The sequence below is a fragment of the Pristis pectinata genome, chromosome 2 (assembly GCF_009764475.1).
Source record: "Pristis pectinata isolate sPriPec2 chromosome 2, sPriPec2.1.pri, whole genome shotgun sequence".
Lineage (NCBI taxonomy): Eukaryota > Metazoa > Chordata > Chondrichthyes > Rhinopristiformes > Pristidae > Pristis > Pristis pectinata.
In genome coordinates this window covers 64,934,007-64,960,719 of record NC_067406.1, presented here as the reverse complement: position 1 = coordinate 64,960,719, position 26,713 = coordinate 64,934,007, and the positions used below count along the sequence as shown (strand labels likewise).

The window sequence follows — 26,713 nt, the reverse complement described above, 5'->3', positions numbered from 1 at the left end:
ATTTCCAATGTAAAAGTAAACAGACCCTTTCTCTTAACACGCAATAAGCAGTGGATTAATATAAATTGATGTTTGCCACCTAAGAAACCTCGAAAAAGTACTCCATACAATATAAAGGCAATGACTTCCACTATCACAACTGCCAATGAAGTTACAAGAGTCAACAGCAGGATGCAGCAAGGTGGAATATCAGGAGGGAAAATAAAGAGTATCTCATAAGCTCAAAATATTTCAGCCAAAAAATACACCCTTCCTCCTAGGAAAGAATTGATCAGAGTTGACTCTCTCTCTCGCTGCTCCTCCTGTGGAGCTCCTTTCCCACATTCCCAGAGGAATGTCCAGCATTCCTGTGGGGTCTGTTAGAATGAACACCCCTGAATGTGAAAGAATACAATGAAGAAGTACAAAAAAATTGACAGATGTCAAGTTAAACTTACAAATAGGAATGAAAAAATTGTGCACCAGCAGCAAACAAAAAAAACTGTCTTTCACTGTGAGTGGATATATTTGTCAATGCACACCTCTGAGTTTTTGTTCTAGGGCTTTGTAATAAGTGTTGGGCTTAAACAAATCACAGAAATATCCAAAGGAAGTAAACCCTGCCTGCATTTACATAATGTAAGAGGCTTTTAATGAGACCCATTCAACCGACATCTTAAGTTTCACAGGCACCCCACAATGTCCAATTAGAAAATGCACGCAGTACACTATCAAGGAAACCACTCAGCACAAGTCCAGCAGGTCACTCAACTCCAGGACAAGACAATGAAAGATCTTATTTCCTGTTCACACTTAAAGGAAATATATTCCTTGCATCTGTTGCTAGTTTGTCTCATATGTTTGATCTGAAACTTACCTGACAGAGATATCAGTTGAGGACTGTGTTTGGGAAGACCAGATTGTCCAAAGAGTGCCCAAAAATGGTTACTCCCAGGACAATGTCCAAGTATTACCAGAATGCTCAAAGTGCAGATTTATACAGGGAATTACATCATTCCATTTGCCCCACACATGGATATTGCATTGGGAGGCAAGAGTAATTCAATTCAATTTTATTGCCAAATTTATTGTCATAGGCATACATACAGAGTATACATGCCATGAAAATTAGCTTTTTGCAGCAGTAACAGTGCATTACATGCATGACAAACACATACAGAGTGTACTGTTAAATTTCTGTGGTAATTACTGAAATTGTCTTTACAGTGTTTCACTCAATAAATACACGATCAATTTTCAATCAGATAATGATAGAAAAGTGTTGTGCAATTTAATTTCTAGGCAAAGCTATTCCAATTTACAATATTGTAAAGTGAATGATAAGATATCTTTATTAGTCACATGTACATCAAAATACACAGCGAAATGCATCTTTTTGCGTCAAGTGTTCTGGGGACAACCCGCAAGTGTTGCCACGCTTCCGGCGCTATCATAGCATGCCCGCAACTTCCTAACCCATACATCTTTGGAATGTGGGAGGAAACCAGAGCACCCAGAAGAAACCCATGCAGACACGGGGAGAACGTACAAACTCCTTACAGACAATGGCGGGAATTGAACCTGGGTCACTGGCGCTGTTATAGCGTTATGCTAACCACTACACTACCGTGCCTGTCCCATGGTAAATGTCACGGTAAATGACTTTGCAGCTTCAAGTAAACATTTCAGAGGTTCAGCACTTCAGTCTCTATTGTCCTTGCTTTGAGTTACTTTCATTTATCTATCTCAATTAATACAGATTTTGAAACATGAAACTTGTATAAATTTACTGAATTTCAAGATATATTTACTGCCTATAAAATTAAAAATTAATTTTATTGTATAATAATAAATTGTCAGCAGTTTTTGTATCTGAGGAAATCCCCATCATCTCCAAAAATTATTTGCTCAGTCCGCCTACAAATTCATTAAAAAAAATTTGAAACTTACCTACAAAATGCACCTCAGGTCTAAGTTTATAACTCATTGCAGCATTTGGGAGGTTACTGAAACTTTGTATTCAGAAACAGTTCATATGCTTTTCCTTCAGCCTGCACAAATGTCAAGGGCAGGCATAGGGAATTGCTACCATAGCAGGCTTCCCCAAAATGTACTCATATACCTCACTGCCCACCTCCTGCCAGGAGGACCTGGCTCTAAACTTGAAGAGTTTCTGTGGACTCTCAAAGAAAACATGACCTGATGGATAATATTTTCCACCAGCCTTTCTAGGTTCCACTCTAAGACTCTGGAAGTGCTCTACTTCCCCTCTTCTGGCATTGCAGCAGGCATTTTTGAAGCAGCAACACTCTCCAGTAATTGGAAGAGTGATGCTTGTTCTATGCATGTAAGCCTTTAGAAATGGCTCCAGAAATCACAACTGTACGGTTAAGTGTTAGCAGCTGAAGTTACCTTGCAATAAATCTACACAACAGCATGAGCTTAAACTGACAGACAGCTCCAAAACATCTGGGAACCTGACAAATCTGCATTGTAAACCTCACAATGCAAGATTAAGGTCTTTATGGCACTGCTTTTTCATACCAGTGAGATTGAAATCTCCCAACAATCCAAAATTGAGCTTTGCGATTTTGCTATGTTACTCTATTTTAGTGCAAATAGTGAATCAGAAAGTGAATCATTTTTCAACTTGTTTCTCTGTCTACAGACACTTCCTGACCTGTTCAGTACTCCCAGCACTTTCTATATTTGTTTCAGATTTCCAACCACTACGGCATTTTGTATAGTTGTCAGATCCCACTATTAGCCTGACACCAGCTGTTGCACATCACTAAGTCTAGTTCTGGCCTGACCTTACTCCAGTCAGTCACCAAACCCAACTTCCATCCCTGTCCCTAATTCAAATTCCATTGGGAGACCTGATCCAATTCTAGAATCTACTCAAAATGATTATTGCACTTCCAGGTCTCAGGACATTTTTCTGGGATTTACAACTGTAATCACACAGATGCTTCCTACCTAATTTCCATACTCACTGTGCAGATGCAACAGCCATTGCCTGGTACCTCACAGTGCAACAGAAAATTAAGGTATCTGTAGCTGCCTACTATGATGCATAGATGCTCATGCAATAGGTTAATCAGATCAACACAGTGAAAATTCAGGAATATTAACCTTTGCATGATATGTCTGACTTTTGGAGGAACAACAGTACTATTTTCTTCACAATAAAGGAACTGACGCATTGCAATATATTCAAAATAACAGTTTTATTTAACTGCATGAGCAAGTCTTCCATGCCTTCTACATATTTTCAATTTCCCCTTAAGACTCCTGGATTTTGGGACAATGCTTTGTGACTTGTGACATTCCCTGGTGATTCATTAACAGAGTGAGTGGGCATGATGACTGGCTATTGACCAAAGAAACAATTTGGATTCAGCAAACCACCTATCTGAAACCAGTTCAACTTGCCACAGCTCAAGAACTTCCCTGCATTATACTCAACAGAATTCACTTCACCACCGTTAGAGATGGACCCCACAATTATGAAGGGTTGTGCAGTGGTCTCAAACTGACAGTAAAATTGCCAGCAGTTATCTTTCCTGAGGTTCTCCACACAGGCCCTAGATTTCCCCGTAATGCAAATGCTCTATCTGAACAAAGGGGAAAGGGTTTCTATAGGAACCCTATTGATATTTACCAACAAACATTGTCCAAGTAAACTGAAGCTGATCTCACCTGATTTTTGAGGTTATACAACTACAAGACATTAGAAAGAGCTATTTGAGAAATACATACATAGAACATAGAACAGTGCAGTACAGAACATGGTTCTTCAACCCACAATGTCTATGCCAACCATGGCGCCAATTTAAATTGCATATCTGCCTGCACGTGGTCTATATCCCTCATTTCCCTGTCTGTTCATGAAGCTGTCTAAATGCCTCTTAAACATCGCTATGATGTCTGCTTCCACCACCTCCCCTGGCAGCATGTTCCAGCACTTACTACTCTCTGTGTAAAAAAAACACTTGCCATGTATATCTCCTTTAAACTTTCCCCCCTCACCTTAAAGCTATGCCCTCTAGTATTTGACATTTCTATCCTGGGAAAAAGACAATCTACTTCTGTCTATACCTTTCATAATTTTATACACTTCTATCAGGTTGCCCCTCAGCCTCCAACTCCCCCAAGAAAACAATCCAAGTTTGTCCAGCCTCTCCTTATAGCTATGCACTTACTTCTGTACCTACAAATTCTGTAAAAGTGCTTGCTACTACAGTTGGCACTCGTGCAATGTTTTGTCCACTTCAGCCTGGAGCATGGACATCGAGTTCTCCATATCTCACACTGTGGCAAGCATGGAGAAACATCTGCCCAAACACATCCATGAATTGTTATATGCCTGTTGGAAAGCTAGTCCCTTAACATTCTGCATCTCAGACATTTATGGGTAGCAGTCCATATATTAGTTCAGCTGTCTAATCCTGCAGTCCCATTGTTAGCCAACAGCAGTATTAACCTTCACTACCCATTCTTACAAGTCCATTTGTCATTTGCCCTCTATTACTTCTCAGTTTATATGAAATTTCTGTGTTCTGGCTATTAACTGATGCAAGTGTTGGTGATGATAGCTTGTGAACATTCTTCCTGCTCGCCGTTGGTTTCTTCATACTCTATAAAAAGAGCAGATGAGCTATTATTAGTGACGAAACATACTTATCATCTGAGAATGATATTTTCATTACATGAACTATGAAGTACTACAGCACAATTTATGTACGTACACTGATGTAACAAATGGAACACAACACAGAATATATGATTAATGCATACATACCAGTCATCTGTGTTCATCTCAAACCTTCTGAAGAATATCCCTATAATCTTTATTTCTCCTGCTCATGAGCTAGAGACTTTTCAAAACAAGATCCACCAGCTATTTGTGCAATTGGCTTTCTATTCACAGCAATCTTTGCTTTAAGCTGAGCAGTGCTAAATAATACCATAGGCTAATTTAATACTTAGCAATACGTTTTATTTATCTTTATTAAGGCATCAATTATAATGTAATCTTTCATAAGTTCATTCTCTCCATTTAGGGAAGGCTGAAATGTCAGCTAGAAATTCATGTTTTTTAAACATCTAGGTAATGAATTCACTCAGTTCATTCAAACATACAGATATTAAAGGCAGGTAAGGACCATGTGGTCCCTCAAGCTTCCCATAAAGTCATGGTGCACAAAATATTATGATCAGAAAACTACCAAACAGCAGTCATGTAATCTCTAGAGTGAGGTTAAAAAACAGTTTAAAACAGACAAATTAGAGGGGAAAATGCTGGAAAATTCTATTCCTACCCATTCAAGCATGCAAAAACCAGTTAAGCACAGCATATTGCCAATGCTCAGAGCCTGGTATTTCACCTACAATTTAATGGATGTCATCTCTGCTTGAGTCCAGCTCTCTATAGAAAATGTGCAGAGTCAGCTAATAGCGCAAGATGGCATATTGTTCCAAAGGTTTCCTCTGATCTGGGGAAAGTACCAGTTAATTTCTAATGCAGTTCTCCCTCAAGTGACTTGCATCTATGACCCTTTGTCACCAATCTGTCCAATTGAAATAAACTATCAATAGAAACACAATCAAGTCCTTTACTCATGTATTTTATCAAATCTCTCTTAGTCCTTGCATCATAATAAGTATTTTAAGTAACTCATTCTTACAGACTTCCAATGAACACATTGCAAAACTTCCATGCAAAGGACCAAACTGTCCATAATGTGGTCAGCCAGGTTTTGTGTAAGGAAAGATAGTGCACATGATTCTATTTTGAATAATATAATTAACATGCAATAAAAAAAAGTTTGCCTTTCTTTTATGGTGTTTTTATGAAATCCAAGTGAATTGCAAAATGTAACTCCAAAGGTCCTTTTCTTTCATAACCAATTTTAACTCTGATCTGTCCAGTCTGTGAATATACTTTGTGTTGCTCCAACCCAAAAACATGAAACTGCATTTGCCCAAGATGACAGTTTGGCTTATTTCACTCATGGAATCCAAGTCTGCTTCCAGAGATTGGCTCTCCACCAATCCTAGAATCATCCACAAATTTCTTATTACATCCAAATGTGCTAACCATTTCCCCCACACCATCATTTATGAAAATCAACTTCACCTTCCCTGGTAACCGGCCCCTGAGCAGCTTCGCTCATAAAAAGCTGACTATGGAAATGTAGCCAGTTCTTAATCTACTGCAGCAAATTTGCACCAATTCAACAAGATTGTGTGAAATGCGCAGGGGCTTATCAAACACTTTCTGAATATCCAACCAGGCAATGACTGCTGGGATATCCTAACCCTGGTAAATTCCTCAAAATAACCCAATAAGTTAGAACAAGACTAATTCTTACCCAAGAGTGACACATATTACTTTGATTTTTATGTACCTTCTTCCAAGCCTTAAGTTGATTTAATGAAATAAAAACAAAATTGCTGGAAATACTCAACAGGTCAGGCCACATCTGTGGAAAGAGATATATGGTTAATGTTTCAGTTCAAAGACTGAGATTTTCCAGCACTTTGTTTTTATTTCAGAAATGCAACATTTGCATTTTTTTTATTTTCAGGCTGACTATTGCTTGTGAATTAACTCTGTGTTCTTTTAGCTTTGGACCATGAGTTGACATGATTTGCTTCTAATCTCTCTGAATAACCATCGATTGATTCTTCATCCTAAAAAGGTTCACTGTGCACCCTGACAGCAACCAGGACATTTTGTGTTAGCCTTTACTGAACAGTTGAGTCATATGGATAAGCATAATATCTAGGTTGACACTTGCTTCCTTCTTTTCTGTTTTGTCAAGCCCAGATCTAAACTGAGGTTCGTGAAATCTTACTGAATAATTTGTTTGCAGTTTATAAACTCAAGTATGCACCATTTCTGTGCTAAACAAATACTTATGAGTACAAAAGCAGCCCCATTGTATGAAATTCTGATAATAATGAATTTAATTGCATGAAATGGTGCATGCCTGTCATCTTGATTTCGATCTATGAGAGTGTACAAATTAAAAATCATTCTTAAAAAGAGGAATAATTGGATACCAAGCCCCTGTATCCCTTAGAATTCCTTCATTGGCTTACCGGTAAAGATCACATCACCTTGCAAGACTGAAGGGAAAAAAGACAACATTAAAAATATAAGAAAGTATCTGGAAAGGAAAATGTTATCACAGATCCTGGAGAGATCCAAAAGAATAAAGCGGAACATTTAGAGCCCAAAAGCTGATATAAAATTGGCAATTATGCTGGTAAAAAGTAGGGTCTTGAAAATGGTAATGATAATAGTGTGAGAGAAAATAAACCAGCACATACATTGCATGATTACTTTGCATCAGTTTCAAAATACTAGATGTCCCAGAAGACAAATACTAAATTAAGGACAGGGATTCTCAGAAAGGAATGCAAGCCAAACAATAGTAATGAAGGAAACAAAAAGGCTTTAAGAATGACAAGCTCCCAGAACAGTATGGCTTCCATTCCAGGATTTCAAGGAAAGTAGGCAAGGACAATGCAGATGTCCTAACTATAATCTCCAGAAGAGTTCATTTGGAAACCATTTCTTTAGGTTGGAAAATACAAGTCTTTCTGAAATCTAAAAAAAAGTTGAGTAGGAAAACCAGAGGATTATAACTCTTGTCATCCATTTTTGGGATATTACTGAAATCTTATCATCAGGTGAATAGACAATTTGAACAGCTTCAGGTGATTAGGGACAACCAGCATGTATTTATAAAAGGTATGTGATACTAGATAAATCTAACTGAATGTTTTGAAGATGTAACTAAAGTAGGGCATTGAAGAATGTCTATAGTTTTTACTCAGACTATCAAGTTGTCACAAACATGTATATAATCAAAAAAAAGCTTATAAAATACTGGCCTCTGTATCTAAAGGACATTGAGTTATTTTACAGATGTACAGATATTCCACATCTGGAATATTCTGATTTGAGCACCACACATTAGGAAGGATATATTGGTCAGGAGAGTAAATGCATGGATTTACCAGATGGATACCTAGATTCCAAGGGTGTTACACTGTGGTGAGAGATTGCACAAATTGGGTTGTGTTTGCCAGAATTTAGAAAGTTAAGACATGATCAAGATATTAAGGGAAAAACATAAACATCGATGGAGAAAAATTATTCCCGCTAGTTAGGCTGCTAGGACAGCCTTTTCAGAAGTAAAGTTAGAAAATATTTCTATGTACAAAGAATGGTATAAGCCTTAAACTCCCTTCCATAGTGAACAACTAATGCAAGGTTTTTATTAGCTTTAAATCTGAGAATTATGGAGCTTTGTTGACAAAAGATAGTCAGGGATATGAAGCCAAAGAATGTATACAACCACAGATTAGCCATGATTTCATAGTAGAGGAACAGGCTCAAGGGGATAAATGTCCTACTCCTGGTGTCTGTCCAAAATTAAATGATACAGTTTGAAACAAGTACAAGTCACCTGGGGGTTCATATACACAATTTTTTTTGAGGGATTCAGGATTATTGCTGAGGCTTTTAAATAAAGCATACTTGACCCCCATGTTTTATAAATAGATGCTTACAGTGCAAAAACACAAATGTTATAGTAAACCTTTATAGATCACTGGTTAATATAACGACATAAGGAAAAGGAGGAATACCTTAACATCAAATTCTTGCACTATCCCCCTATTCCTTAATTTCCTTACAATCTGGAAATCTATCAATTTCTCTCCTGAACAAGCTCAATGACTGAACCTCCACAACTCTCTGGGGTAGCAAAGTCCAAAGATGCATCGCTCTGAGTGAAGAAATTTCTCCTGTACCAAGTCCTAAATGCCTACCCTTCATTCTGAGCCTATGACCCTGATTCTAGACTTCTCAGCCAAGGAAGGCATCCTCTCTGCATCCAGCCTGTCAAGCCCTGTAGGAATTTTGCAAGCTTCAATGATATCACCTCTCATTCTTTAAAACTCTACAAAATATGGGTTTAGCTGACTGAATTTCTTTTTATACGGGAAACCGTCATCCATGAAACCAGGTTAGTGAATCTTCAAGGCCTTCCTCTATGGCAAGTCTATTACTTTTTAGGTAAGGAGACCAAGACTACATCAAGTGTAGTCTCGCCAAGACACTATATAATTGTAGTAAGACATCATTATGGCTGTATTCAAATCTTCTCATAATGAAGGCCAATAGGTCATTTGCTTTCCTAATACACCTGTACATTGGCCTTCAGTGATTAGTGTAAAAGATACCAGGTTCCTCTGAATATCAAAATTACCTAATCTCTCACCAGTTTTCAGTCTTCTGTACCAAAGCAGATAATTTCACATTTTTCCTTACTATATTCCATCTGTTATGTTCTCACCCAAGCACTCAGTTTGAGTACACCCCCTTGAAGTTAAAGCTCCAATTAAAATGTTATTTCTAATGTTGGGCTCCATACTTAAGCACAGAACTTAAGGCTTTGGAGAGATGCCAGACATTACCAGAATGGTGTCAGAGATGAGGGATTTCAGTTTAGTAGAGATACTAGAGAATCACTCCATAGAGCAGAGCAGACTAAGTGCAGCTTTAATAGAGGTGTTCAGAATTATGAGGGTTTTTGAAAGAGTAGGCAGGGAGAACTGGGTCTACTGCCAAGTAAGTTAGTAATCAAAGGATATCGATTCAATACAACTAACAGAACTAAGGAGAAACAAAGCATGTTTAAAAAAATGTGAGTTCTTATCGTCTGGAATTAACTTCCTAATTGGGTGGTAGAACAGATTCAATAGTTAGTTTCAAAATCAAATTGGATACATGATTAAAAAATAATTATGAAGAGCTATTAAGGAAATAGGAAGAACATAGGATTTATTGGGTAATTCTTTCAAAAATTATTACAGACACTATCAACTGAATGACTGCCTTCTGAACCAGTTGATGTGGTGCATTTAGGCCTTCAATAAGGTGCAACGTAAGAGATTATTAAACAAAATTAGAGTGCAAAATGTTGGCATGAATCGAGGATTGGCTGACAGACTGTAGGAATAAACAGGTCATTTTGTGGCTGGAGGCTGGTGGGATAACCCAGCAGCTGATTTTAGGGCCCCAGATTTTTGCAACCTATAATCACTGATGTGGATAAAGAGATCAAGTGTAATATATTTAAAACTTGCTGATAATACAGAACTAGGTGATAATGTAGGCTGGTAGGCTGCAAAAGTCTCCAGTGGCATAAAGACAAGTTAAATGAAAAGGCAAACATGGCAGATGGTAATAAATTAGAAAAATGTATGGTCATCCACTTTGGTAGATGAGAAAGCAAAGCGGAGTGCTTTTCACAAAATGGTGAAAGATTAAAAGGCTTTGGCATTCAGAGGAATCTGGGTGTCCTTGCATACAAATCACTGATAATTAATGTGCAGCCTCTGCAAACAATCAGGAAGACAAACATTATACTGGACAGAGACATTCAGTTCCAATTATACAGTGCCCTGGATTCATGTGGAATCTTGTGTACTGGTCTGGTCTCTTAACCTAAGGAAGGATACTGTATCGACGACTGCATTGATGCCACCTCTTGTACCCGTGCGGAACTCGACAGATTCATAAATTTTCACCTGGTTCTCCAATTCACTTGGACTATCTCTGACACCTCTCTCTCCTTCCTCGATCTTTCCATCTCCATCTCAGGAGATTCCTTATCCACTGACATCTTCTACAAGCCCACTGACGCCCACAGCTACATCGATTACAGCTCCTCCCACTCTGTCTCTTGCAAGGATGCTATCCGTTTTTCTCAACTTCTCCACCTCTGCCGCATCTGCTCCCATGATGAGGCTTTCCACTCCAGGAGATGTTCAACTTCTTTTCTAACCGGGGCTTCCCCCGACTGTGATCAAGAGAGCTCGCAGACATATCTCTGCCTTTTTCCACACATGTGCTCTCACCCCCACCCCTCCCAGACCCAACAGGGATAGGGCCCCCCTTGTCCTCACATTTCATCCCACCAGCCTACGCATCCAATACATCATTTTCCACCACTTCCGCCATCTCCAACGGGATCCACTACCAAGCATATCTTCCCTTCCCCACCCCATTCTGCCTTTCACAGGGACCACTTTCTCTGTGACTCCCTAGTTCACTCCTTGCCCCCACCCCCACCCATCCCACTCCCAGCCCGGCAACTTTCCACTGACCCCACCATTGGTGCAACACCTGCCCCTACACCACCTCCATCACCTCCATCCAGGGACCCAAACAGTCCTTTCAGGTGAGACAGAGATTCATCTGCACCTCCCTTAATATCATCTACTGCATTAGATGCTCCAAGTGTGGCCTCCTCTATATTGGTAAGAACAAATGCAGACTAGGTGACCTTTTCGCAAAGCACCTGCACTCTGTCCGTAACCGCGATCTGCATCTCCCCTTTGCCAGTCACTTCAACTCCCCCTCCCACACTGTCACTGACATGTCAGTCCTCAGCCTCCTCCATTGCCAGAAGAATTCCAAACACAAACTGGAGGAACAGCACCTCACTTTCCGTCTTGAAACCTTGCAGCCTAACGTCATGAACACTGAATTCTCCCACTTTAAGTAATCCCTACCCCCCTTCCCCACAACACCCCCCCCACTATACATCTTTTCTTCCCTTTCCCAGCCTCTCTTTTCTCTACCCCTTTTTTTCCTCTCTCTTTACCTTTGACCCATCCCCCAGTGATCTGCTCTCCCCTCCTCCCTCGCACCTGCCTATCACTATCTCTTACCTGCATCTACCTATCACCACCTTGTGCCCACCCCGCCTGCCCTCTTTTGTCCTATCGCTGCTCTGCTTTTCCCTCCTATATATTGGGCTTCCCCTTTCCTATCTCCAGTCCTGAAGAAGGGTCCTGACCCGAAACATTGGCCACCTGCTTTTCTCCATGGATGCTGCCTGGCCTGCTGAGTTCCTCCAGCATCATAGTGTTTTTCATCTAGATTCCAGCATCTGCAGTCCTTTGTTTCCCTAAAGAAGGATATACTTGCAACAGAGAAAGTGCAGGGATTCATTGCATGAGCAGATTAGGCAAACTGGGCTATGCCGTCTTGAGTTTAGTAAAATGAGGTGATCTAAATGAAACATCGAAAATTCTTACGTGGCATGGTAGGGAAGATTCAGGGATTGTATTTTCCACAGCCCAGGCGTCTAGATTAGATGGAAGCCATTCAGAATGGAGCTAAAAAGAAATTTCTTCATCCGAAGGGTGGTGAAACTTTGAAAAACTCGGGCCAAGGACTGTGGAGGAGTCACTGAATATATTCAAGATGGTGATGAATAGAGTTTTGGATTTTGAGGGAATCAAAGGGTTGGTGCAAGGAAGTGGTGCTAAGGTAATAGATTATACACAACCTTACTGAAGAGCAAAGCAAGCAGGAGGAGCCAAATGATCTTCTCTTTCTTCTACTTCTTATGTTCCTGACTTTATCAATCTAGAATCCTAGAAGATCACAAAACTCCTATTCTTAGTGTACAATTCATACTGCTAATTTCAACCAGGATATCAAAGGGAGTGATATAACTAACTCTAATAGCCATTAGATAAAGATTGCAGGGCAGAGTGAGGGAGGGGGAGGAAGGGGGAACATGGTGGAGAGGAAATAAAAAAAACTGGTTAGTGTGCCTGTTCCTACTAACTGTTTAGATGTCTAAAGGGAACCATGTGTGTATATACTGGTTAAGGACAAACAGGACACGTACACATCAGTCTTACAACCAATTTTGTTTCAGTTAAAAGGACAATTTCCAAATCAAGGATTTTGGAAGATTGTGGCTGAAGCATCAATAATTTCGTCATTCTTTGGTAACCTGGGCCAGAAATCATTGGGTCCTGGAGATATTCTTTACTTCTGCATTTTTACTTGAATTGAATCCAGTTAGCTCCTCATCTTGGAACTATTTTTAGCTTTACTTGTAGCTCCGGTATATTATCCTCAGGCTATAGTATGAAGACCAACGTAAAGAACCTATTGATAAAGCTCTGCCATCTCCTGATTTCCTGACAAATAGAAAGTGACACACAAACCACTATGACTAGTAGACAGTGGAAAATCACTCTGCATTATCAACATCAAGGTCAAGCTGGGAAAAAGAAAGTTCTTACAAAACTGGCAGTCTCAGCAAGTGTTTGCATTAAATTAAATGTGTTAGAACATAAGAAATAGGAATAGGACATATGGCCTTTCAAGCCTGTTCCCTGCTCAATAAAGTCATGGCTTATCTGATCTTGGCCTCAGCCCCATTTTCATTCAAGTTCTCCATAACGCTTGATTCCCATATGGGCCAATAATCTGCTTTCTCGGCCTTGAATAAATTCAATAAATTAACCTCCACCACTTTCTGGACTAGAGAATTTCAAAAATTCACAATTCTCAAAGAGATTCCATGTCGCACAGCACTTCCTTATTCTGAGACTGTACAACTCCATAAATTCTATAACTTAACTAATTCAGAAAATATAAATTCATCTGGCTGAGCCTGTATGAAGTCTGTACATTCATCCTGTGATCACGTGGGCTTCCCCAGGTGCTCTGGTTTCCTCCCACATCCCAAATAACTGCTGGTAGGTTAGTTGGCTAATGTAAGTTACTCCTAGTGCAGGTAGGTAGTGGGATACTCAGGGTGGATTTATTGGGCAAATGAAGCAGAATAGGTTGTAGGGAAATGAGTGTAGTGGATAGGATTGATGGGATTCCTCTATGAGCTGTCATAGACTTAATGAGCCACATGGCCTCCTTCTGAGAAAAATATAAGAAATTATGAGAATATAAAATATGGCAATAATATAATCCTTGTTCCTCATAGCTTCTCCTTCTCACTGAAGCAAATGGACTTGCTCCTTCTGTCCCAGTTCTAAGTGGGTGTAGCTTCCATTCCTGCATCAGATTCAACCAGTGAAAGCACTAGGAAAGTGCGACTGGGCTTCATATTCATGTGGGACTCCCCAGCTAACTTCTGGCACTGAAATAGAAACTATCAGCAGATTGGTGGAGAACTGTGGCCACCTCCCAACAAGATCCAGCCCCTCATTTATTTTAGTGTGGCTCAGAGGAATGGAACTCCTCCTACCTACATAAAAATAAGCTTGAATTACAGATCCATTGCAACCTATGAGACAGGATGCCCTGATACCATCTGTGCCTCTCCTAGGGATACCCATTCTCATCTATAATTTGGCTGGCCAAAATCAACAGCCTATTGCTTCTTCAAATGGTTTGAGATTCCCTAAGCATCAGGCTAATTACTTCAACAATTTGGGCCTTCCAAGCATCCAAGATACAAATGTAATTACTAAATGAACCCCAATTTTCATTTGCATTGCAAAATTCTAAAGTTAATATTAAATTCATAATCCATGTGGGTTAATTTGCTAGATGCATTTGTCAGCAATGAACTACTGAACATGCATTATTTATCTTGTTGAAGGACAAACACTTCAGGAAGTCAGTCATATACCTCCAAGAGACTACTGACATTTACAATTCACTCCTCCCTGCTTGCCCATAAAAATATCTGATCTAACTGTACGGTCATGACCTATTATACATAATAGAAGGCAATTACCAGTAGTGACCTATACATTGTGTGTCATACAGACAAAAAAATTGTATTTATTGATATGCAAGAGATGCTTTGAATCAGGATGATTCAACAAGCCTAGACAGTTGGATCATGTACTGCCCATCACCTCTGAAGAATTAATTATTAATTCATTGTAGAAAAGATAATGAAATACATCAAGCTTCTTTCCTTCTGCTGCTCTAAGCAGCCCTGGACTCTTTTTCTATCCCAACTTGTCTGTGATTCAAGTTTGACTAAAAATCAGCAAATGGATATTGTAACAAAGAGGCTGATCCACACAAAATCCTTGATAATTATGTCATGAGCTATATAAGGCATTGTTACTCCCTGAAAACAATCACTAATTATTGATAAAAATGTATGAATGCAGTCCATAGCAATACTTCATGCATTATCTAAAACCTGAGGCTGGACCACTGACAACAAATGCATGGCTCCAAATGCGTGGAAATAATTGCCATAGAAAAGACAAAAATTTTTAAAAATGCTTATGTACTTTGAACATGATAACTGAGCAGTGTTAAAATGGTCAGATTATTAATTGGTGTGTCAGGATTCAGCCTCACCAGTAAGCACTCAAATGTACCAGTCAGTGTTTGTCCCAGAATCATGCAAAATAGACAAGTAAACTCCACCAAAATATGCTGAAATCACCCCATGTTTAAATCTGACTCATTAGAAATTAAAATGTCACTTGGAATAAGTATGCTGCTATAAATATTCTGAAAGACCACAGAAAATAGACTTGGCCTCCAATTATGAATACACATTCAACAACTTCAACTACTTCAAAGCTCCAGCTCATTCTAAAATGGCTCTGTTTTCTTCTAGTTTTCTTTAACCTTACCAAGAAATTTCTAAAACACTGTACGTCTTGTATTCATTTGGTCATTTGTCAACTGTGTCACGTTTTTCAAGGTTATTTTGAACAAAGCACCAATTTTTCAGAAGTATAACACAACCTTGTGTAATAATTTCTTTTAAAAGCACTCAGCAAAATAAATCCTTAAAACTAAAGAACCAATTACAGATATTTATGCAGTAATACTGTATTAATTTCTTAAAGATATCAATCATTTAAGTAGATGCTCTATGAAGGCTTAAACTTTCATGCAGTTTGAAGCAACTATCAATTTCACAGCCTGCTTTTTAAAAGAACTTTGATTGTAAGTAGATACTAGTAGCCAAACAAACGTGCTGTCTGATTTGACCAGTTATAACAAATGTCAATGAAAGGTACTGCCAAGCATTACCAACTAAAGTATTTTAGATGCTTTGTCATGGGATTGGAACAGAAGAATACAAATGTGAGGACTGATCCTTCTGTTTCAAGAATTACTTTCTGGACAAATGACTTTAACCACTGTTTTCTGATACAAATCTTGCTAATGTAAAAGGGGCTTTAATTCAACCAAAAGGTTATCAGGAGAAAATGCCATTGCTTAAAATTGTATTTTGTAAGAGTGTGGTATTCTTTAAACTTAATGAGTTTGTAAAGTGATCATTCAATGCAAACACATTTAGAAGTATAAATTTGTTTTGCAAATAAACCACTGCCTAAAGAAAATATGCACTGGTCTAGGCATCTTACACAGATTTCCAAACAGATTTGTAAAGTAAATGTGAATGACTGAAAGAAATAAAAGAAAATTAAGTAAAATATTATTTGGAGAATGCCAGCAACTATTTTGAAAAATAAAAAAATAATGAGTAAGAAACATATGCAAACAATAGAAAGCCTTGAATTCTGCAGTTAACAGTGAAGCAAGGATACTGTCCAACAACAGAGGAAAGCTCTGCACAAAGATCCAGTGATCCCTGTGGAGTAGACTTCCATCTTCGAATGTCAGTTGACAGCTTTGGGGTATCTAATGCATCAAACAACAGTGAGCAGCCGGATCAAAGAGTTCTCACAGACAACAAACCGCACAATTTTGTGCACAAAAAGGCACAATTTTTAAGTAAGTTTTTAAACATCTTACAAAGCACAAAATAATGACTAGAACCTACAAGACTAAGGTAGAAGCTGAAATATAAAAAAAAACTTTAAAAGTATTTTTATTCTTCTATAGAAGCATGAAGACTTGAAATGTTTACCTAGCAGAATGAAAATCCACCAAAAAAAACCTAATTGTTAAGTATGATCCATCTTGCCTTACTTCGCAGTTCCCTGCTATCATAGAAGTCGGTCTTCACTTCACAAAACATGCAGAAATAGCTGAGTCTATTGGATACACAAAAGCCAACCAGACAAAACCACAACAGTGATGTGGAAAACACACCTCGGAAATAGTCACATCTCTAGCCAAGCTATTCCAATTGTTACAACACAGGTTTCTACCTAATAAAATTAAGATTTACCAAAGTATAACCTGTCACACAAAGAGCAGGACAAATCCAATCCAACTAACTACTGTCCAATCTACTCCCAAACACCAGCAAGCTGATAGAAGGTGTGAGGTGTGATCAAGAGTGCTATCTAGTTTCACTTAACCACTAAAAAGCTACTCCAATGTGCTCAGTTTGAGTTTCATCAGCACCATACAGCTCCAGGCCTCGTTACGACTGTGAACTAAAAACAGACAAAAGAACTGAATACCAGAAGTGAAATGACAGTGATTGCCCATGACATCAAAGAAGCAGCTAACTAAGTGTAGCACCAAGGAACCTTAGTAAAACTTCAGTCAATAGATATAAAGGAGAAAGCATTCCAATGGAACAACTCAAACCATGTACAAAGAAAAATGGTTGTAGTTGATGGAGATCAATCATTCCAGTCCCTGGGTGATGTTCTAGGCCCAATCATTTTTGCAATGACCTACTTTTCATCATAAGGTCAAAAGGTGGAGATGGTAATTGACAATTACACCATGTTCAATTCCATTCACAACTCCTCAGAAAATAAGGTAGCACATGAATGTTTCAGCAAGACCTGGGCAACATCTTTGCATGGGTCGATAAGTGACAAGTAATATTTGCAACATGTAGGAGCTAGTCAATGACCATCTTGGGACAGTCTCAACACTTACTCTTGATATTCAAGGGTATTACTATCGCCAAGTTCCGTATAATCAACAACCTGGCACTTGCCTAGAAACTTAACTGAACCAGCCACATAAATATTGTGGCTACAGGAGGATCTCAGAATTTAGGTCACCTTGCAACAAGTGAATCCCCTCCTGACATTTCCATCACCTACCAAGCATAAGTCAGAAATGCAGTAGAAAACTCTCTGCTTGATGAGCACAGTTCCAAAACTCCCAATGTTGTCCAAGACAAAACTACCCCATCCATCAATGTAAACATTCACTCCCTCTACCATCAGCACACACCTGATACAGTGTGTACCTTCTACAAAATGCAGTGCTGTTACTTATCAAGCTTTTTTGAAAGCATTTCCTAAAGTGACACTCACTACCACATAAGACATTGACAGGAAGTACACACATTGCCTTCACATTCCCTTTCAAACCTCCCACCAGCATGGCTTGGATATATATTACCATTCCTTCATGGTTTCTAAATCTTGGAACATCCAACCCAGGAACATTGTGGGAGTAACTTCACTAGAAAGAGGCTCACTCCTACTTCTCTCAGTAAATACTGGCCTTACCACTTGAGCCCACATGCAATAAAAGAAAAAATATGATGGTGATACAGCATTACAAACTCAGTTAAATCAGTGCAACAATTTCTTCATATGTTTACAGCAAGACTAGTTTGTAATTAAACAAGTTAGTCAGTTCATTGATTCTACAAAATATGTTGAAGACTACAGCAGTGCACCCTGTGAAGAAATGGAATCAATGACAGCAATTTCTGGATTTCCACATTTGATATTTCTGGAAATTAATTTCAAATATCCTCCAGGTTTGTGCTCAGTGCTAATAGCGTTGCCACTATTTCTCCCCACAAATTCCAGGCCATTTAGTAAGTTGTTTTGCATTAATTGCAATTAACAGCTGCTGTCCACCATTAATATCTATTATTTGTCCCCAGTGCCCCCTTGTTCTAACACCAACTGATTTCAAAGGAATAAGAAATGGATGGGTTCTACTAAGAGCAGATATTCCATTCGATCAGATTATCATCCAAATGTTGGACAAATATTTCCCCAAAGCTTTCGGAAATGCCTGGAAATGCATGCTTGAAGTATCTATATGCTACAGGAAACAAAGACAGTAAAAAAAGCACCAGACAAGGCAATCTTAGCACAGTCATAGGCATAGCATTGTGTGTGATCAAAATGTACAGCTCAAAAAAACAAACTGAAACCTTCAAAAGCAGATGCTTTACCAACTTGCAAAGGTGCTGTAAGTGAAGTCAATCACAATTACAACTAAAATACTTATTTCTAAACAAACCCTGAAAGAACTAATGTAAAATAATATCAGCAATTAAACAGTGAACTAGTCGATAATGCAATTCCAAGTCAAATGCATAAGTTATCTCTTAATGCTGGCTGCAGTGCAGAGTCAATTAATGCTCCTTCAGTTATACCTTAAATTTAGAGAGAGAAAAAAAAGTCTGCTCAACCCATAAAGAATCATTCCTGTCAAACAAAAGCTCATGAATCAAGATATTTAGTGAAGCACTGAAACAACCCATGTAACCATTAAGGTCTCAAGACCATAACTGTGCTTAAAACAGTACCATTTCTCAAAGGATTCTGGTTCTTTTTAAATAACGATGACACAGGCTGGTGTGCCACACCATCTCCCTCAAATAGAACAGGCCTCAAATACTTGATGCTACATCAACAATTGGTCATGATGTCTTGCGCTTCATCACATTGAAAGATTCTGAGAATTGGGGAAATGACTGTAGTCTACCACAATATTTTCTTGAGAACAGTATCATACACATTTTCTAGCTTTATTTGAATGTTTATTTTTACAGCTCTGAACGATTTTCACATTTTCACAGCTAAATGCAGGAAGTGTTGACCAGAGAAATATGAATGGAAAATAGACTGTAATATTACTTCATACAGTTATACATGTGCACTTTGTTTATCCTTACAATTGCAGATATATGAAAGGTTCAAAAACTGGTTCAATTTTTGTTTCGCAATGCATGGATTTAAGATTCAAGATTCATATGCTCAATCTGGATATTATTTCAGGTCACATCCATTAGAAATATTTAGCGAGGAATTCCAGGAAACTGTTAGCAAATTGTGCGAAAGCAATCTAACCAAAAAGTTTAAATATCCTATTCCGTGAATGTGAAATTCAAGTGGGTTATCTTCAATACAGATTAAAGTAATTCACTGATGGGCATCCAATATTTATTACTGGACAACGGTGAGGGATATTATTCTCGGATAACTGAATAACTCAAATTCTGGCTTCATTTTATGCCATTTGGAGTTTCTCCACATACTGACTGAAAAAGTCCAATCATATTTAAGTTGAAGGACTTTTTAGGACATTCACCCATTTCATAACTCTAACCATTCTTTTAATAAAAATGATAACCCCGCATGACCCTGAACAACTTTCACTGAAAGAAAAATACACTTGGGATGCAATACCTTTCTCTCAATTTTAAAGCTATATTTTCAGAGCTGGTGGAAATATTTTATATACATGTAGAAAGAATGTTGTCCAACTGCAATCCTCTTATATGCATCCACTACAAATGCAAAGTGTGATTCATAAGACTTATACTGCATCCTTGTAACATCCACTCTGAGTTGCATTTGATATACAAATGTTCCTAAAAATGACAGGCACTTGTTTCTTTTAAAAGAAGAGTTCAAAATAACCCATTTGCATTCATTGATGACAACTTATTTAATCACCTTAACAAACAAGGACTTGATTTGACTTTCAATACATGTGGTTTGCCATTTATCAATTCATCACAAGAAAATTATATCTTTCAAAGCCAGATAGAAAGGAGAGCACCAGATGTCAAACAAACTTAATGGCGATACTCTTTACTCATTGCTCAGTGACATTCAGTAGTGAGCTTATGACTTTGAGAAAATACAATCAATTAACAAGTGTCTTTTATACACATTAAGTTAAACTGTAAATTATCAATAAATTATTTGTTTTAAAACTAATTTTAAATGGATACGTAGGATGGTTTTTGTGTTTTTTTGTACAGCATTTGTTAATCTTACTTCCTCACATTCTATGAATGTACACTGCTGCATACGCCAATATTACATTGACAGGTTAATGAATCTGGAAAAGTATAACAATGATGCTTATGGATATTTGGAAATCTTGTCATATTAATAATGTTGAATATCTCTTTTCAAGCTGCATATTAAAAAGATTGAAAGGGATAAAGAATATAGATTGCTGCTTGGCAAAACATTAATGTATGCCAAGACATAAGCTTGCTTCACCTACAAATTTGGTGCAAGGATGCCCTATGTCAGGCATAAAAAAACAGCAGCACTGTTCCATATGATAACAATTTTAATTCCTAACATCATGCATTTTGATTATGCTAGTCATTTTTAAACCTTAGAAGTACCATTCTGGTACTTCTAATAATTTTTAAACTGATTGTGCATTGATTACATTGCATATATGTTGGAAAATGTATAGTAAAGCTACATTGAGTTTTTATCATGAACTAAGACCAGAATAATTCCCTAAGCTTTAGAACTGGGTTGTAATGCAGATCTTTTTTCCATTCAGCAGCAATGTGAATAAAAAACTTATAACAGAGAAATCCTTTTGCACACTTAACATATTTATACACCACTAGCAATTCAACCTGCTAACTAATTTGACATCAAAAATCCTGCCACCGCAAAAAATCTAACATGATTCCACTTCTGTAATTCTGAAAAAATATGCCAAGCAAAACATTAACATGACTTTTTAACTTCATATGCCAACAAAACTTCATTGTTTTAATTTTTATTTCACAATTCCATTTTAGGTGTTGAAACTATATAAAGTTACTGGGAAAACACATCTGTGATTATGATACATAGATAAATTTCATTCTGGATATATACACGAACTGAAAGAGTTTCAAAGTCTGATAACTACAAATATTATCAACCAGCTGAAAGTTTTAAATATGATAACCTCTGCATAGGCTTATTTAATTAAACATAGTATGTAGTAACATTGCATTTATCATGACATCCAAGTTTATTTTATTCTCTTATTCCTAACAGGTGATTTCTAAAAAGATCTATATTTACCTAAATTTACAAATACCTCAAATACCATACACTAGCAGATTTCAGGTATCTGATTTAGGAGTTATCTATCAATAAAACAATAACAGCAAGAACAGCTCTTTCTAAACTTCCAAGTCTAAAAATTAAAAAAAGACAAATTAAGGATAATAAATGTCAGTGCAGGTAAAACAGATATCAAGCGGCCTACAAACCGTAGCTGCAATATTCCAGCATTACTATTGTTCAAAAAAAAGGTCAGTCATACCACTGCTGCCATTATTAAAAGAAAAAAACTCAATGATATTCTTGCTTGAACCTTACAGTAAGATTGCCTTTTACTTTAATTTCTAAAGGAACACAAGAAATACCAAAAATACTTGAAGAAATATTTCCACTAGAAATACAATCCCTAACCCGGTATTTTTAACTCACTACTTTGTAAAACAGTGGTCTTACTGCAGTTCCAGGTACATGGTTAAATTTAATGACATTTTAGCATGGGTTCAGAACAATTTATGACACATAAATAAATGTCATTCTGGATATATACACCAACTGAAAAACCTACGATGTTTATATGAAAGAATAAACTTAGCTGAATGACTGACTACCTCCACATGTAGGATCAGTGCTGCTCGGCCTCTGTTAAAACATCGACACTGGCTCAAGTGCAAAATGTAATTCTAATAGGCTCTTGAAAGAATATGAATAAACATCACAAGATATCTTCTGGAACAGTTTTGAATATTCTACTGATATATGTGACCAATCAAATTATTTTTCCTTAACCGTTCATTTTTTTAAACAAGCAGTCATACTATTAAACTGTAAATGCCTTGCTCACTCAGACAACTGAAAGTGCTGTTATTTTGGCTGAAGTTGTCTGCTGACTCCACCTAGAGGTTTTAAATCTGTTGCAACTCTTTCTCAAAGTGATCAAAGTGAAATATCACCTGATTTTTCTAAAAAACTACAGTTAACATCTGAGTATTTAGTCATTAGCTTGATTAAGTTTACTTTTCCCCTACTGCCTTTAAAAAGCCCTAAGGTTTACATCCCTAGCCATATTGCAATGAAAATTTTCAAAATGGCAGCGATAAGTATACCTCTTTGCCTTAAATCCAAAATGTTCTCATATTGAAACATAAACAACAGTCTGCTGTCATTCATATATTCTAATTAATTGTCCTCCTGGAAGCCAATATAAAATGTTGATAATTCTTACTTTTTCATACCAGATACATTTGACATTAAATGTTGATTTTGCACAGAAGCACAATCCAAGTTCTCATAGTATATCTACTTTCCAAATTTCAGCATCCTTTCTGATTAGCAATATACATCAATAGCTTTTACCTCAAGCATATAACGTACAATGGAGAAAATCAGCTCCTTTGTTGACATTATGGCCTTATGCCCACAATCACATCAACATTTTCAATAAGCATATTGAAGATTGAAAAAGCAAACAGTTCCAGTGAACGAGAATGCATTTAAAACAAGGATTTATTTCAGATTTTCAGAGTAGAAAGAAAGACTACACACGTACTCTACATAGTTCTGATAATTGCTTAAAACCGGAACTGGGCACGATCTTTCCTGCCTGACACAAGTTTATAGAAGGTTAACAGAAAGCCATGGGTGAAAACAGTTTAATATTCATCACTCCTCTACTCACCCTGCTAGCCAAGAGATCACCAACGCCAGACTAATAAGGGCTGAAGGCAGAAATTTGTTCATGGTCAGATTTCTCCTCATGACTGGTCCTCTAGAAAAAAGTTAAAACACAACACAGCTAAAGCAGAAGGTAAACATTAGGACTGCATAAGCCTCCACAAGTGTCGGAATCGTGCTCCTCAGCTTTCCCTGACTTCAGCACCAAACGGCAATTGATATGTCAAAACCAATTTTACCATTATTAAGCCTGTAGGGTCCACAAAGTACAGGTGTGTTGTTATACATCTCGATACATTCAGAATAATTAGAAAGCGTGCATTTTAAATCAGATGTGTGCAAACCATATTTCCATATGCGGAGATAGATATTCCCCCCTCCAAGTAGCTCACACTGTTTTGGGTCACAGCCGTTTCCAGTATCAAAGTGAAGAGGCCAGTGACAGCAGCGGCCAGACTTTAGGACATTTTGCAAGCTTCACTTCACGGTTGGTGCTATCGCAATGCAATTCATTTGCAAATCATAAAACGGGGCGAGATGCAGAAACAGAAAGAAGAGCTGGACCGTTGCAGTTGGGGGTTGCAGCGAAGCCCAGGTTGCAAGGGGCGAGCATGCGGCGGGCGGGAAGCATTTCGTCGGAGCTGAGAGTTTGCTCCCCTTTCGGGATTGCTCGTGTGAGGAGCGGGTAGCCGGCTCCACGTCAAGAACACGGTGGGGCGCTCGGACCTCTTACCTGGGGGTGTCCGAGGGCTGGGGGGGGGGGGTGGGAGGGGGGAGGGGAGGGGGGGGACAGAGAAAGAGAGAGAGAGAGCGGGACGGGGAGGGGTGGGGAGGAGGTTGTCTCCCCCTGAAGTGATCGGCACCCGGAATCCGCGCCAACCCAACAGCCAGCCCTGAGACGCCAAAGTTGCTTTTGCTCCGAGTGAGCTGCTGCTGCAGCTGGGCGACAGCGCTGAGCGAGCCCGCGCCCGCGCGCGCTCCCCCCGCCAGCCGGGAACGCGCCGCAGCGCGCGCAGGCAAAGCGCGCCTCTCCACTGACACAACCTCCGGGGTACCCGAGTGACGGCCGGACACTTATCTTGGAGGCTGCGTCAAATTGCCGATGGATCGGCGCTCTGAGGCCCGAGTGCAAAAAAGAAATTACCCGCCCTGGCGCATTGCAACATTAAATACCCTTCCTCCTCAACCCATCCTGGCACGTTGCAGAATAAAACCCACCCCATTCTCGGCCCAGTGCAAAGGCAAATACCTCCAGTTCAAAATACACTCTTCCCCCCCCCCGGCTTATTACAAATAAAATGCCCCCAAAAGTGAAAGCGCTGCAACAAAATGCCCCCAATCCCCGCCCTTCTGCAAAACAAACCATTCCAAATTCGGGCCCACTAGAAAAAAGAGTACCCCTCCAGCCCATTGTAAGCAAGAATAACATCATGCCCATTGCAAAAGGAAATACCCCCAGCCCATAAAATCACCAGGTCTATTTGCAAACGGATACCTCCATCTACCCCTGTCCCTTTACGAAAAAGAAATTTCTCTTCTGCCCCTAAACACAAATGGGCTATCATCCAGCTGACACCAATATACAGCCCCACACTGCCCAGTTCCACATTTGTACACCTTCAGCCTTCTCACCCCGCTCAGCATCACACACAGCCTTCTACCCTGCACAGCTGTATACCCCACCAGCTCCACATCTGTACACACCCAACCTCCCATCCAGCCCAGTTCCACATCTGTACACGCCCAGCCTTCCCACTCTGTTCTCTCCACATCCACACCCACTGCCTTCTCACCATACCCAGCTCCACAACTGTACACCCCCAGCATCCTCACCCTGCCCAGTTCCACATCCACACACCCAACCTCCCCACCCTGCCCAGCTTCACACCTACACATCTCACCGTCCCATTCTGCCCAGTTCCACACACTTCTCAGTTCTACACCTGTACACCCCCAGCCTTCCCTCCCTGCCCAGCTCCACACCACTGCACACCCAGCCTTCTAACCCTACCCAGCTCCACACCCATTCTATCTACGTGGACGGTGATAGAATTCAATCCATTTACGGCTGTTTGTCTCAGTTGTATTTTAGCTTCTGCCTTGCCGTTTTGCAGCGGTCCGCTGCTCTATGCAAGGTCGCACTTCAACCAGCCTGCTGTGTTTTGTTTTTAATTGAAATGCACTGTGTGTATTTAGCATGAAACGTGTTGATGTGCTTGTCCTAGCTCTGATCTTTACATGCGTCGCTCCTCATCCGCAAACACGCGACAGGTACCCGTATCTCAGTATAATTTCCGAACTAATAGACTGGGGGACCTAGAATCGTTGCTATTGCAACAACTGCCACTTCGTTTACTTAGAATTTGTATTATCACGTTTAAATAGACTGATAGGCAATTATGTTTCTCTTAATTTTGGGGTTGTTTACAAATTGAAGGGGCATTATTGCGACTAATTTATTATTGTTCACCTGTTTATGTACCTTTTGGCAGTTTATAATTCGAATTTAAAATGTCTGTATTTTTGGTCCCAGTAGCGACCCTACATACCGTATTTATTCTCTGTTTCCTTTTATCTTGTGTGGAAAGCAGGAATGACAGTAAAGTAACTCAACAACTAAAAGCAGTAAAAATGAGTAACCTGATAGACAAAACGTATTAGTCAATAAAGCGGTTTTAACCCACCTTTTACCTCTGATTTACAGCACTTAACGCTGGTATAAAGCACTTCAAGTTATACAGATCAGTCATTTATATTCTGCCTATGTACACTATCCATGAATAATTAAATGCCTGTTTTTTCACAGCCTCCCTTGACAAGACAGATAGAGAAACTGCGGGAGAAAAGGAGCACAGAAATGTTGAATGCGTTGACTGTTGTTACAGCACTTACACACTCTGCGCGTCTATTTCTTGCTCTTTATTCCTGGGATGGTTTCCATTGCTGCCTGGATATTAGATGAATGCATTATGAGTATTTTCAGTTCATTGAATACTAATTATCTTTTATACTAGGAATTTGATATGTTGTTGCAATAGGTCTGAATTGCAGAGAGGGAGCACAGATTGGTTACATTTTATGAAATGGAATTACAGTTGATACGCATTTTAAAACTGAAGTAAAATTTGACATTTGATACATTCCTATAAATTCCGTTTAACTAATTTACTCCAGTAAACAAAAATAAAATCATGTCATTATGAATCATCCCTCTACCACAATTTCCTGAAACTTTTCATTTAAAATTTAAAGATGTTGGAAATGAACTTTTATGCAGTGTTAGGGTCTG

At 38.8% G+C, this 26,713-nt stretch overlaps 1 protein-coding gene across 2 annotated transcripts in view; it reads right to left on the bottom strand.

Moving 5' to 3' along the window:
• The window catches only part of gabra2a (gamma-aminobutyric acid type A receptor subunit alpha2a), a 152,078-nt gene extending 127,687 nt beyond the window's left edge, over positions 1-24,391 (bottom strand). Inside the window, exons 1-2 of one of the 2 annotated variants that reach the window (XM_052032074.1) lie at positions 24,158-24,391; positions 23,429-23,518 (exon numbers count right to left, since the gene is read on the bottom strand). In XM_052032074.1, the coding sequence (XP_051888034.1) occupies positions 23,429-23,508 (80 nt within the window). In that variant the 5' untranslated portion in view covers positions 23,509-23,518; positions 24,158-24,391. Of the gene's footprint in view, positions 1-23,428; positions 23,519-23,816; positions 24,072-24,157 lie in introns of those variants that run through there. The other variant, XM_052032081.1, reaches the window with a different exon arrangement.
• Positions 24,392-26,713: the final 2,322 nt, after the last annotated feature.